General features: G+C 54.7%; 7 protein-coding genes across 7 annotated transcripts; 3 read left to right on the top strand and 4 right to left on the bottom strand.

The window, feature by feature from the left end:
* Window positions 1-903: 903 nt before the first annotated feature.
* On the bottom strand, window positions 904-1,836 carry VTN31DRAFT_5333 (uncharacterized protein; the record flags this gene model as incomplete). Its single annotated transcript, XM_069405821.1, has 1 exon — window positions 904-1,836. The coding sequence occupies one exon, from the start codon at window positions 1,834-1,836 to the stop codon at window positions 904-906; it is 933 nt and encodes a 310-aa protein (XP_069259490.1).
* A 332-nt stretch (window positions 1,837-2,168) lies between these two features.
* Window positions 2,169-3,251, top strand: VTN31DRAFT_5332 (uncharacterized protein; the record flags this gene model as incomplete). Its single annotated transcript, XM_069405820.1, has 2 exons — window positions 2,169-2,294; window positions 2,361-3,251. 2 exons carry the CDS (start codon window positions 2,169-2,171, stop codon window positions 3,249-3,251), a joined length of 1,017 nt encoding a protein of 338 aa, XP_069259489.1.
* A 41-nt stretch (window positions 3,252-3,292) lies between these two features.
* Window positions 3,293-5,809, bottom strand: VTN31DRAFT_5331 (uncharacterized protein; the record flags this gene model as incomplete). Its single annotated transcript, XM_069405819.1, has 10 exons — window positions 3,293-4,185; window positions 4,238-4,286; window positions 4,336-4,512; window positions 4,566-4,690; window positions 4,740-4,774; window positions 4,830-5,223; window positions 5,276-5,369; window positions 5,433-5,504; window positions 5,565-5,598; window positions 5,667-5,809. The coding sequence occupies 10 exons, from the start codon at window positions 5,807-5,809 to the stop codon at window positions 3,293-3,295; spliced, it is 2,016 nt and encodes a 671-aa protein (XP_069259488.1).
* Window positions 5,810-6,728: 919 nt separating this feature from the next.
* On the bottom strand, window positions 6,729-7,597 carry VTN31DRAFT_5330 (uncharacterized protein; the record flags this gene model as incomplete). Its single annotated transcript, XM_069405818.1, has 2 exons — window positions 6,729-7,093; window positions 7,165-7,597. The coding sequence occupies 2 exons, from the start codon at window positions 7,595-7,597 to the stop codon at window positions 6,729-6,731; spliced, it is 798 nt and encodes a 265-aa protein (XP_069259487.1).
* Window positions 7,598-7,972: 375 nt separating this feature from the next.
* VTN31DRAFT_5329 (uncharacterized protein) lies at window positions 7,973-10,711 on the top strand (the record flags this gene model as incomplete). Its single annotated transcript, XM_069405816.1, has 7 exons — window positions 7,973-8,053; window positions 8,129-8,558; window positions 8,617-8,825; window positions 8,888-9,245; window positions 9,299-9,395; window positions 9,449-10,081; window positions 10,135-10,711. 7 exons carry the CDS (start codon window positions 7,973-7,975, stop codon window positions 10,709-10,711), a joined length of 2,385 nt encoding a protein of 794 aa, XP_069259486.1.
* Window positions 10,712-11,184: 473 nt separating this feature from the next.
* On the bottom strand, window positions 11,185-11,472 carry VTN31DRAFT_5328 (uncharacterized protein; the record flags this gene model as incomplete). The annotated part of the gene is made up of 2 exons (XM_069405815.1): window positions 11,185-11,321; window positions 11,394-11,472. 2 exons carry the CDS (start codon window positions 11,470-11,472, stop codon window positions 11,185-11,187), a joined length of 216 nt encoding a protein of 71 aa, XP_069259485.1.
* Window positions 11,473-12,466: 994 nt separating this feature from the next.
* VTN31DRAFT_5327 (uncharacterized protein) lies at window positions 12,467-13,624 on the top strand (the record flags this gene model as incomplete). Its single annotated transcript, XM_069405814.1, has 1 exon — window positions 12,467-13,624. One exon carries the CDS (start codon window positions 12,467-12,469, stop codon window positions 13,622-13,624), a length of 1,158 nt encoding a protein of 385 aa, XP_069259484.1.
* Window positions 13,625-13,719: the final 95 nt, after the last annotated feature.

The raw sequence follows: 13,719 nt of genomic DNA, 5'->3' as shown, positions 1-13,719 counted from the left end.
TGTCGAGTTCTGTCTATGTAACCTTAACCCTGGGAAACACCAGAAGACTGCAAGGTCTGACCATTCCCCAACTTCAACATGAAAAGTTCTCAACGCATGAATTCTAGCGCATAGTACTCCGTATGGAATCCCAAGATTGTCGTGAGGGATGGGTAGGAGAAGTTTTTATTGTCATTCGGATGTGACGGGATCAGGACTGCGAGTTTTGATCGATGTTAGGCGGATTACATGGCCTGATTTCCCCAAAGTCGTACTCTCCGGCGGGCCACCGAAGACGCTACATGGGTTCTGGAGTTCTCCTCCAGGACAACCAGTAAACACCAATGACACATGTATCCCTCGTAAGCAGCATCTCGGGTTCGATTCCAGAACATCTCCTGGCCTATATCTGGAGTGTCTGTGGGTCAAAAAAGACATCATCCGGAGCCGAAGAGTACGTTTCGCTCAATCCGATATCCGAAAGTTTGGGGCTCTATTGTGACAGTGCTCAGGTTTCGAAACGACAGCACGTGATTTCCTCGTGGGATACAATCGTCATGCCTTCTTGCGCAAAACGCTTGCGTTCCTGGGCTTGGACAAGAAGTCCATGAACAACTCGGCACCAAGCTACCAAAAACAAACGAGAATTGAAAGGGACTTTGCAAGCGAACTCAGTTCGTAGCACGTGCCTCTGTTCAAATCTGTAAGCATCTTTCTCGGAAAGAATCCTTCGCTCTAACGATTTACGTGTTCTTTTGTTCAAAAGACGGATCAGATCGCGAGAGGCTGCCGATGAAGACACTACCGAAGTTTATGCTGAAGGTAAATGGAAACGATCAAGGTCTCCTCTCCCGGTGGGATTGATGTTCAACTGAGTTTTAATACAAGCCAGAATGCAATGACTGCTCGAAATCATAGTCTGGATCATGACTTCTTATCCAGTCGATCAAGAATCTGCTGAAACTTGGTTTCGATGGCCTGTTCAATAGTTTGCCGCACCTGGCGGAGCCGCGACTCCCAGAGCTCCTCCAAATGGCGCTCGTGTTTAAGGCTCGCGGAGAGAACTTCTGCAAAATCCTCAAGCATATTAGGCAACGAAAGCTCATCAGCAGGAGAGAAGCGTCCCCGTTTTTGAGGCCGCGAAGTTGAAGAAGGATTCTCGTCAGCATCCGTCGATTCTCGGGCACCGTTTGACGATTTTCGCTTTGCACCCGCTTGACAGCGTTTATTTCCCTGGTCCTGGTCGAGCTGCGAAAGCCGATGTACACGATTATACTGCCGTTTCAGGGCCTCAGCCGCCTTCTTTGCCCCTTCCGCTTCCACTACTCCGACCCAGGCGTCCAGAGCCTGCCGATACTCTGGGTCTTCGCTGTATCTGCCTCTCTCTTCTCCGGTAAGCTCCCGTTTACGTTGCTCCATGGCCTTTTCGACCCGGCGGCGAGCAGAGGTATGAGAGTAGGGCCGGTTGATATGTGCCTGGAACGCTGCGGCAACCTCCTGCCAAAAGGCAACTATGCCCACATTGCCGTACAGCCCCCGTTTGTTGTAGCAGATTCTGAAAAGTAAAATCTCGTCCATACGGCCCGGTCGAATGCCCGCAGCATTGGCGTTGCCTACTCGTCGGGGAACAACCTTGGAAGTGGACTCTGGTTTGCCGGATGAACTCCTTGCATTAAGGGCAGGGGAGGCAGATTGATTTGTCTGAGCGTCGAGTTTTGGTAAGTCTGACACGGACTGCGACGGAGGTAGCGCATAATTAGCTGGTTGAGAGCACGATATCGATGGGGCCTCTGTCGTAGATGTATTATTCATGGCCTCGTTGGTAACTTCGGCGGAGTATGAATGTGCCTCTGCCATTTTCCTCGACTTTCAAACTAACACACAGCATCAGGCAGGATTTCTGATATTTCCCCATGCTACCTCAACCACCACACACGACTTGTGCAGAGAGGGGGAGACGTGAGAGAACGATGTACCATTCAAGGGGTCCTCAGAAGTTGGCACTCTCACAGTCTCAATTTTTCATTGTTTGAAATTACGAGTCGTTTGAGCGGGTAATACCCGATTTGAACCAACAGTATCCAATCAGACCATTGCAAATGGAGACTTGAAAACGAGACCTTGTTCTTTCTGGTGACATCAACTTCATCGTGACCGCGTGTCAACAACGCCGCACATCATCTTCAGCAATGCCAGGAAAGTCAAACTCACGAGAAGTCACTATTTCCAAAGCCCTATCGACTCTTCTCCGCCACTCTGCGGAGAAAGAGAACATCAAAATCAGCAAGGAAGGCTACGTTAATGTTGCAGATGTGGTAGGTCGCTCTACATCGAACAGGACTGCGATCATCACGCTCAGCCTTGAATGGTCCTAATTCTAGCTTGCCTGGCGGAGGCTTCGTGGTCTGAAAGTCTCGCTTAAAGAACTGCTCGATATCGTTGCCAACTCGGATAAACAGCGTTACTCGCTCCTCTACGCACCTCCGTCGGATCAAGGAACAACTTCGACAAAACCACTCGAGCCGCCGGGAAATGGATCACTCGCTGCCCAAACGGCCGCTTCTGCGGAGAGACAGAGATCGGCCACGGCGCACGCCCTTTCTGTTCGAGACGACAATCCAGCGCATTTCCTGATCCGCGCAACACAGGGCCATAGTATCAAGAGCATCGACACCACCTTATTTCTCGAGCGACTCACCTTGCACGACGGCATCTCGACCGACCCCGCTGCGGCCAAACCCGAGTCGACAGGCGGGACGGGTCTGCCCGGTACCGTAGTGCATGGGACCTACCATGGCGCTTGGCCGTTGATCCTCGCGTATGGCGGTCTCCGCCCGATGAGCCGCACGCATGTTCATTTCGCCACGGGCCCGCCGTTGGAGGAGGTCATGCCGCGCGGCCGGGGCGAAGCGCCGGCTCCCGTGCCGAACAATCCACCCGTGATCTCTGGCATGCGGTCCGACGCCGAGATCCTCATCTATATTGACCTTCGAAAAGCCCTCCGTGCCGGGTGTCCGTTTTACCGCAGCGAGAACGGCGTCATCCTCTCCGAAGGGTTTGTGCCACCTGGAAAGGATGGTAACGATGAGGAATCCAAGGTGGTTCCGCTAGAGTTCTTTGACGTCGTGGTAGAGAGAAAGGCCGGCCTAGGCGTGCTATGGGAGAACGGTCGGGTCGTACGCGAGTTGCCGCCTCATCTTGCTTCGAAAAAGAGTCCAAAGGCACATCATGGACGGAAAAGGAAAGGGAAAGGGAAACATGCAGGAACGTGAAATCGGTCTCATTTATGACTCAGGTTTAAATATCTCTATTGTTACGCATTCAGCATGAATCGATCGAGAAATTCCTCCAGCTCTTCGACATCCTCCAGCTCGCCCATCCACGAAACATGCATGTCCGGCCGCAAGAGAACTAAGCATCCCCTCTTCGCATCCACGTCGTAACGACGATACGCCTGTCCATGCTCCTGGTGGTACGGTTCATCATCGACGTAGATCTTCCAGTAGTCCCAGCCAAGGCCCTTGCGGAACGGGCGGAAGATCTCATGGAAATCAGTCAATTCGACGCTGCGCCGGGGCGATGAGTGGATCGTCAGCACCTCGATGACGGAGTCGATCGGCGCATCCTCCGGCGTATAGCGCCGCAGGAACGAGTCTGGCCGCGCCAGCGCTTTGCCCAGTTCCTGCATCCGTGCGGCCTGCTCGGGTTGCTTGACGTCGCCGGCAAACACAATGATGCGCCAGCGGCCGTCGCTAGGTAGACGCTCCTGGAAATGCCACTGGCGCGCGTCCGCCTGGTTGAGCACGGGGAAACTCGGGAAGCGCATCCCGAGTTTGATCACCGACGAGAGATGCTGCTTGCCGACGATTTCGCGGGTCGTCTTCCCACGAGCGCTGACGTCCGTGCCGTCCCCCTGCGCCGCGGTGTCGCCGCTCTTGGCCACGATCATGCTCGCGCCGTAGTCGACACCAATCCCTGTCGTGAACAGATGCCCTTTCTGAATGGCCGCTTTAAAGTCTTCGATGCTGATGCCTTCCTCATCCATGAGATCCTTGGCGGGACGACCGGAGAACAGCCTCGAGAATCGGTGATCAAACTCGATCAGATCCTGCGCGACCCGCCGTCGTTCTGACTGGTAGGTCTTGAGGATTTCCGGCTTGCAGATGCCTTTGGCGACCAAGGCGATTTTCCAGCCAAGGTTGTATGCTGTTTCGATTAGCAAGAATCTAGGTATTCCAAAGAGTCAGGCAATCCTTACTATCCTGCATGCTGACGTTCATCCCCTGGCCGGCCTTGGGTGAATGCGTCTGTGGCTGTCAGTTTGTCTCCGTACCTTGAGGTTCATGATTTTCGTACATGTACGGCGTCTCCTGCAAGGAAGATTCGCTCGTTCTTGGAGAACTGCGACCCAACACGCTGCCCGATCTGATACGCAGTCCACCAGTCGCAGTACTCATAATCAATCTTGTACGGCGCCATGATCTTCTGTGCCGCCTTCAGGATCGTCTCTGGCGTGATCTTGGAGCGGTCATACTGTTGTTGTCAGTCAATGCCTATCCGCCGCTGATATTCCGGGGCTCGCTTACATCTCCACCGCCCTTCTCAGTCGTTGTGAGCTGGATGTAGAGTCGAACGAGCCTGTTCTCACGCGGGATCACCATGACGCTACCGGATGAGACTGAGTGGATAGCACAACGCATGCGGATGTCAGCTGCAACGGGCGTTAGCCATGACCCAGCCATCGAACCGGCTTCACTCACGAAAGTCCGTGATGGGAATGATATCCAAAACACCCCTATCAACAAGCCATTAACTCTGGTTACTATCTCAGCCATCACTTCGAATCTCACCAGATATAATCCGTCTGCTCTCCCTCCATCGCGAAACCCAGCTGCCGACGCACCCATGAATGCGCTCCGTCGCAGCCAATCAAGTACTTTGCGTGAACGACCTCGGTCGAACCCGCCCTGGGATTCGCTTTGGCAGCATTGAGTATGTCGTCCGTATCGTCCTTGGCAAGATTACTCCGAAACAGCCCGCTCTGCACCCCTGAACCATGGGTCCGGCACTCTGCAGGCATCGCCTGGTCCTCGGTCAAATGCCGCAGGGTCACCGTGACGGGGTACGCGGTGCGGTCGGCTGGGTCGACCGACTCATCGAGGTGTATGGCCTCGGGCATTACGCCGCGCTCGACTGTAATGTCATGCTCTTTGAGGCTGTCGATGAAGTATCGTTCAATCCGGCCTGTGCACTCAGCGAGGCGTTCCGGAAGAACTTGACCCGGAAATGGACGCACCTTGGTGCAGAACCGACTCGACAAAGCGGCTGAGGCCCGGAGGCGTGTCGGGTATGCGATCTGATCGTCTGAGGACGCCATTTTCATCTGGGTTCTAACCATCGAAATTAAGTCCGCAAGCTTTGAACGAGTGTTTGGTCGTGACACTACTACTAACCCATAAACACATCTCAAGCATGTGGTTTGTTTCCGCATACACTCGGTGGCCAAAGCCAAAGGAGTGTAATATCTACATACTCCCGAATCAGCCGTCGAGCAAGCTGGAATTCAATCGATCGGCCTAACCTACCTCGTGCGTCCGACATTGTAAGCCGTCAGCTTGTCTAGTGGCAATCAACCCTGATCGTCAGTGCCTTTGATGAGAAGGATTGAGAAGTGAAGGTCGACACACCCGTTGAAGATTTTGGTGCTTCTCTTGTCCACGATACGCGTCTTGATGCCGCACCGACTCATCCACGTGGCGGCCATCAGCCCGGCCGGACCGGCGCCGATGATCAGCACATCCACGTGCGATTCCGACGGGGAGTTTGCCATGACGCCGCTCAACTAGTTTACCACGGTGAAAGAGAGAGAGAGGAAACACTGTACAATCTTGGGTGTCTGTACACTTCTAAGAATCTAACTTGATTATCTGCGGAGTTACTTGTATACTGTACATTCATTACAGTATCATAATCTTTTCTGCCCCGGAAATCTCTACTATGAAGTGGGTGGGAAGGGGGAATTCCGGTAGGCCATCCATCCCGTATGTACGGAATATGTACCTGCGTACTTTGAATCCGAGTCAGTGCGCAGTGCGCGTATTGACTCGATATTCTCCATGGATCAAATGCGGGGAAATATCCGTTGGTGATGGCGAACGGGGGTAGTGGATGGGCCTATGGCGTCCCTTGAATAAGAACTGTCGTTCATCATGCGGGATGATGATGTGGAGGTTCGCTGTGGAGTGAGGTGGCATTTTTCGATTATGAATTCTTCGGGACAAGTTCGACAACAAAGATACTATGTACTGTACTTGCTACTAGAGTTGTTTTGTTGACGTAACTGTAGAACCCGACGGTTGTGATCTGTCGAACATGACGTTCCTATGCCTATCGTAGTCTGGCAATATACATTGATTTTAAAAGACTGCCAAGTGATCTTTTCAAGATACAAGACTAGTTCCTGTGTCCATCGGTCATGGTTCGGATGATGGATCATCCATGCAAGGGCCTAGCCCTAACTTCTCCGTCTGCCCATCGTCCTTCTTCGGGCCGTGAACCACGCGGAGGAGGACAACTTCCCATCATCCTTGGAGCTGATGTCGACCTAGTCGGACTCTAGTGCGATTTCGGAATAATTCTTCCCTTCTCAGTTGATGCTGGTTGGAAACTGACATCTATTACGCATGTGTATTTTAACAGATCAATGCCTTCAATCGTAACAATTCTACCAATCATCATCATCATCGCAATCATTGCACTTGTTGCGCAAAATCGGCAATGAGCTTTCCGACCTCATCGCTCGCCTCGATACAGTGCCAGTGCCCAACCTTGGGCAGGATTTCCAGCTTCTTGGTACTGCTAGACACGCTGCCAAGGATATGCTTGCATCCATCCAACGGCGCGGACTTGTCTTCCTCGCCGGCAATGATGAGCAGCGGTGCCTTAACGGCGGCGTAATCTGGCGCTGTAGCGGAGGAGACCACGCGGCAGAGAGAGATGTACCCCAATGGATTTTGGCCCAGGAGCAGTTCCCGGATGAAGGCCTTCTGCAGAGGAGTGCTTCGGGAGCCGGTCGCCGCGTTGGGGATGGTGTTGGCCATGGGTTCCATGCCGTCTGCGCGATACGATGGTCCTGTCAGCCAAATTCTCCTGCCTTGATATAATCGATTTTAAGAGGCACCTCACCCTCCGAGACGACCTGGATGCGCTTCTCGAAAATTTGCCCCGTGCTTGGGGTCGGATGAACTGGCCCAATAGCAACCACCCCGATAACGCGGTCCGGATAACGCTCCGCGAAATGCACGGCAACGGTGCCGCCCATGGAATGCCCGACCACAATCGCTTTGGATATCTTGAGCGAGTTCATCACGCCCAGGACATCGGCGGCGATGCTGGAGATGCTCTGGTCCAGACCGGTGAATTCCGAGCGCCCAGAGCCATACGTGTCAACCGTCACGCATCGGTGACGCGCCGTGAGATGCGGAAGGACTGGGAAGTAGTAATTCTGCGACGATCCCAGCCCATGAATCATCACCAAGGTCACGCCGCCGTCGGGCGGCCCGTTTGGATGCGAGTCTGCATAGTGCAGGCTTTTCGAGTCAACGACGGCGTAGGGCATCTTGGATGGGTCCTACAGCCGGACGAGAGTATTTTTTTTCCTACTGCCAGTGACAGATTCATAGTTACTAGGATTTAGACAACTGGTTGCCCAGGCCATGTCTGTCAGTCAGAGCCGTTGGTGTCATTGTTGACGAGGGCCTGACGTCGGCAGATGCAACAATCCCCACACCCGGCGGAATCCACCGCGCCGCGCCAAATGCTGACTAATCACTCCCGGGCCAATCATCGTCGTGCGGAAGGGATCCTCTAGCGTCGCCCGTTTTTGTGGAGAAACGGCGCGCATCATTTGCACTTTCAGCTTTCGAATTCTCCTGATTCAACGCGGGGAAGACGCGATCGCCCGACAACTTCGACCAGGGCGCGGCCGATCGCGATGGCGCGTCAGCGAGTTGCACCGGAGAACCGCATCCGGGCAGCCCAGGCCTGCGAGAACTGCAAGCGGAGGAAGCAGAAGGTTAGTGCCCGTATATGCAGCAATGTCCGGGGAGAAGGGCGACCGTCGCTGATGGAGGAGGGGTACTCGTTCAAGTGTAATGGAACTGTACCTTGTAGTCACTGTACCAAGCGCCGCGTGGAATGCCACTTTCTCCATCCCGTTCCGCCGACCACGGAGGCCACCATCACGCGAACACGATCGCCGGAGCGACGCAAGAACAGGAAGCGCGCGCGGGAGCCGGAGGACCAGAGCGCGGCCACGTCGCGACCGTTTCTGGATGACCGCAGCGAATCAACCGCCGGCACGCAGTCGCTAGCGACGCCATTCGATGCCACGACGTCCTCGCGACAGCAGAGTATGGCTGCGCTGCCGTTGCTGCAGAATCCATCGAGCCGGGAATCTCTGCACGCGATGGAAGGGACGGCGGAAAATTCTGCGGCAGCTCACAATGTGGAGTCCGAGACGGACGAGGCCGAAATCCAGGGAATGACGCGAATGCTGAGTGATGGCAGGGGACGAATGTGTATGTCCTGCTATGCGGTTGAACCGCTGCGGCGAGATGCTGACTTTACAGCTTGCAGTATATGTTGGCGACGCCGCGCCGCTATCGTATTTGCAGACAATACGTCAGCTGGTCGGCAGCGTCGTTGGAAAATCGGCTTTGACAGATGATCCCCAGCGAAACACTATCCTCGAAGCGCCGGTACAGGCGCCACCCGTGTACCCGTATACACATACTCTGCCCGACAAGGAGGCTGCTCTTTTCTTGGTGGATTCATTCTTCGTCAACGTGAGCGATCCCAAGGAAGAAACGTCGCACAGGTGTGTGTATATACCTCTAACCTGTACAAGACCAAGGGCATGCTGTACCTGTTCGACGAAGGCTGGTTCAAGCAGCGTCTGGAACGCACTTATCAAAACCCTCTGGCTGCCGAACAGCAGTGGATGTGCATCCTATATCTGGTCTTTGCCATTGGCCTGCAGTTGAGAACCCATCTTGCCAATCCGTCCCCAAGAGAGACCGCCATCCTTCGACGGTTGCAGCCGGACGAGGTTGACCGGAGTCAAATGTTCTTCCTTGGGGCAAGGCACCTCAATGAGTCCATGTCCGCTGTCGAAGACGGGGATTTTACTTCGATCCAGATTCTTTTGCTGATGACGTGGTACATGCTCTCGGTTGGGAAGCGGCACACCGCCTGGTCATACATAGGTATTGCTTCTTTATATTGGTAGTGCCTCTTCCCCTCGCTAATATAATCTCAGGATCGGCGGTTCGTCTCGCCTACGCGCTCGGCCTACATCGGGCAGAGTCGCAGCGAGCTTACAGTGAAGCCGATCGACTATCCTACTCCATTCAGAGGTTTGTCACTCCAGACTCGGAAATGGAATGCAGCCCACTGAACGTGCAGCAAGGGTGCTGTTATGGCGAAGCCTCTATGTAATGGATCGATTCTTGTCCGCCTGCCTGGGCCGTCCCATGTCCATCCAGGATGAAGAAATCTCCGAAGATATCTTCCCTGACAGCGGAAGTGGATCCGGGCCGCAGCGTTCGCTCGAGAGCTTCGAATACCAGGCCCTCTCCGCGTCAGTCCGCTCCGCACGGATCTTGGGGACGATACTCCAGCAGATCTACCGCGCTCGGAAAGTGTCTCTTCGGACGGCACGGTCTTTCGCAGTGCAACTTCATGAGTGGACACAGTCCCTACCGGAGATTCTCCAGTGGCGCCCCGCGCCTATCCCGCATGATGACCCTGGCAAGGCCATGGGGCAGCTGCACCTGTGGATGTCGTACTTTGGCGTGGTCGTCCTTCTTACCCGCCCTTTCCTTCTTCTGCACGTGAAGAAGACAATATCCGAGTGGCAGGGGCCGAAGCAACCGTCCGGGGCGGAATCGGTGGCCAGTTCTCCGGCTGAGAGCAAGGTGGCGGCCAACCCGGAGCTCAAGAAGTACTCTGCCGCGTGTGTGCGGTCAGCGATGCATTTGATCCGTGCGGTGCAGACCATCAAGGTCAAGGGGTTTCTTCCGCGGAAGAATCCGTTCATCATGTAAGTAGTTCCGACCTTTTTTCCATTGCCAACGTCATTCCTGACATCATCAGCAACTGGATCTTCCTTGCCGCCCTCATTGTCCTGACGAACTCCTTTTTCAATGTCTACGACAATGCGGAGAATGATTCGATGGCGCAAATCGCGATTCAGCTGCATGAGCATCTCTCCGCCGCGGATCCCCTGGCGGCGCGCTACGTGCAAATCCTCAACGCTTTCTTGAAAGTTATTTCGGACAGCAGAGCTGCTCGCATGCCGAATAGGGAATATAAACATGATCCCATTGAGGGTTTGCTTTCTACAAAGCCCAACAGCCCCGCCGACGTCGGACGCGGCCCCGCCCAAAGCAGCGTGCCCGGCTACGAGAGTCAAGCACCCGTATGGAGCTGGACCTCTAAAGTCACATCGACCGACGTTATGCCGTCGATGCCAGCAGGGGATCTGTTTGCAGATGGGTTCGGTGAGAGTGTCGAAGGGCTGATTCCTTCCGGGAGCGAGGAGGGGCTAGGGCCAGATCTCGGTCCGATCCTCGAGGAGGTGATTCATTTTGACAACCTGTGGCCGTTGAACGAGGATCCGGGGCTCTTCTCTGGGCATATTCCCATGTATGGGACGAGTCACTACCTGTGATCTTGACATGGTACCCGACAATTGACCTCCTCGTCTGAACTCTTAACGGCCATATCCCGCTCTCCATGACCTTGCCAATGAAGGCCCGCCGAGCAATCATTCCCCAGAATCGGGATGGGCTAGTATTGGCCGGTGTAAGTGAACTATCCAGCCATTCTGTCGAACCGGCTGCTCCATATCTACGAGGCCGATGCCGCGTACAGTCTCCCGGACGGGACACTCGTCCATTGGAAAAGAGATGAGGAATGCTGCGGATGAATTCGGAACTCCAGTGACGATCATCAGTCTGCAATTCAAAACAAGATGGAGCTGACTGCCGTCCCATGCTGCACGGCAGTAAATCACATCCACCATCGGTATCAGCTCTGATGCTGGAACTCGGTACAACACGATTCCGTATTGATGTCATGTAACTATCCGCAATCAATCGAAAAGCAATAACTACTGTAAATTGGATCTGGTACAGAAATAAGCTATGATTGTTCTTGTTCGTGTTCACATTCATCGCGCTGACATGTTCCTGCAAGCCAGTTGGCGGAATTGCCGGGCAAAAACCGAAACCTCTGGAACACCGTCGAGTTCTCCCTTTCAACAAACCCTCGCGCCCGGACTGAATGCAACAACCTCTCAGCCGCCGACCTTGAAGAGGGGCAGACGCAAACCCCGCGGGCAGCTTACGCACAGCCTCTGCAGCCAAAAACGACCAGCATTGTGTATCGGTCCACGTGCCGACCAAAGGGCCCTGATAAGCCCGGCCACATGATGGTGTTTGGTGTGATTATTGCATACCGTACAAGGAGGAGAGTTGCCAAGCCGAGGGACGTTCGGAACTCTAATGTATGTATCTGTTGTTGTTCGCATGATGACCTACAGGACAGTAATCTTTGGCGAGCCAAAATCAGGGTTTTCCTAAGGAAAAAAAAAAGACCCAGGAATAGGAACCATCCAAAATGGCGCATGGGTCTGGTCTCTGCCCTTATCGCAGTTGACGATCAAGGACGAAAATTACTTACCAGAGACGGAAATTACGACAGGGAACCAATCAATGACGCCAGTCAGCCCATGCTGAAGAATACTGTGGCAGGATGGATGATGCGCATCCCTCCACTTTGTCCTAGGTTCGCCGGGCCCGGACTGGTCCCTGAACTCCCTGGGCGCAGTCTTGTCAGTCTAGTCAGACCGTGACCGGTTCTCCGTATTGTGACGGTAATGACGCCCCAGGCCGCAAACATCCCATCCCATATTCCCATGGTCGCGGCCCCCCCACCCCCGATTGGGCAAGTCCCCAGAATTAGAATATGAATAGAATAGGAATCGAGGAGAAACGCCATGTCTCGCTCCTTTATGGGTTTATTGTGCCAACGCGCTTTCTTCCATGTCTTTCTCTGCCTTTTCTTCTCCCAAACTCTTGCCGAGTTTCTTCTAATTCTACGCGCTGCTCTCACGCTTGTGTGGTTCGACTTGAACGCCTAGTCGACAGTTGTCTTCTGCTCTGATCGCGTCACCGGTTTTCAACCCTGATCAGGCTGTCCAGCGGTCAGTCTCCTCCTCATCGCGTCTGCTGCTACGTGTTTCTTGTTGCAAAAGTCGCGTTTCTGTAACGTGAGTTTCCCATTTTTGTCAGATGATTTTGATTATTATGGCCATCTGGTTACATGGCCATCCGTAACTATACTATGTTTGAATATCCCGCTGACTCGCCACAGCTGATTGTTTCGTATCGTTTTTCAACCAACCTCCCTCGCAAAACAAACCATGGCTTCCCAAACCGCTGTTTCGGGCCTCGGCGTCGGCGCAGCGGCCAGGACCGCGTCCATGGATATTCCCAGATCGCGCAACATGAACACTGGCAGCATCCGTGATGGCTACGTCGCTGGAGGCACCCGGTCTGGCAAGCCGACGACCATGTTGCCCACTCCGCCCAACTCCATCTCCCCGACTCTTCCTCCGCACGCTCTCAAGCACAAGCAGTCCGTGGACTCGGACATCGACCTGCATGATACCGCCGATCAGTCCAAGTACGATGACACCAGGGCGCCGGGGAGAGTCGTCGGCAACGGAGACGGCTCCGGAGCCATCACCCCGGACCTGTTGGCCAAACACCATCTGCCGGCGATCCTGTTGGCCCACGGCCCGCTGGCGATCCGTCATATCATCGGCTACCTCACCTCGTCGTTACCGGGCTTTGCGTCGATCCCGCCAGCCAAGGCCCGCCGGCTGGTCGTGAGCGCCCTGGAGGGCCGGGGCGTGGACGGCGAAGGCGGGGGCACGGATGGGAACGTGGTTTTTGAAAAAGTTGGCTGGGGCCGATGGGATGCGCACTATCGGGGCCAGCCGGCACGCGATCGCCGTGCGTATCATCAGGATCATCCTCCAACCGCCTCCCCTCCGTCGAGCGTGCCGAATTCATACCACCACAACGGGCTGCAGATCCCACACCCTCAGCGGCGGGAGGGTGCGCCTCGAGGAATGTACGGAACCAGCACGGCGGACTCGGCCGTGTTCTCGCATTCGGATTTCGACTACGGGGAAGAAGTTGACCGCATGTCACTCGACGGCGACGGTGACACCCACAGCTACTGTTCGTCCATGTCCGACGGCGCGGACGAGGTGATTCCGGACGACCAGTGGAGCGACCAGGACGCCACCGACGAGGAGGATTGGGCACAGATTGGTGCGGACGCGTTACGAGCTCGATCGTTGAACGGCGGCGGACTCATAGGGCCGAATAATAATAATCATAATAATGGCTACCACCATCGAGCAGGCGGGCCTGCCTCAACAACGCTGGCCAAAACTGCGCCGCCACCGCCACCCCAGCAGCAGTCATCGAATTATTCGTTCCCTGACTATGTCGGCGACGTGGAGGAGCGAGCGGCCGTTGAAGCGCTTCTGCGTCTTGGCTCCATGTGACGAATTCTTTCATACCTGTCAGCTGAGCTGGTCCGGCTGGCGGGGACCTGTGTATGGACTTTTTCGACATTCTTCTTTGGGATTCGGCGTACGGG

This window comes from Thermomyces dupontii (assembly GCF_041956625.1).
Source record: "Thermomyces dupontii strain NRRL 2155 unplaced genomic scaffold VTN31scaffold_5, whole genome shotgun sequence".
Taxonomy (NCBI): domain Eukaryota; kingdom Fungi; phylum Ascomycota; class Eurotiomycetes; order Eurotiales; family Trichocomaceae; genus Thermomyces; species Thermomyces dupontii.
This window is presented reverse-complemented; position numbering and strand designations above follow the sequence as displayed.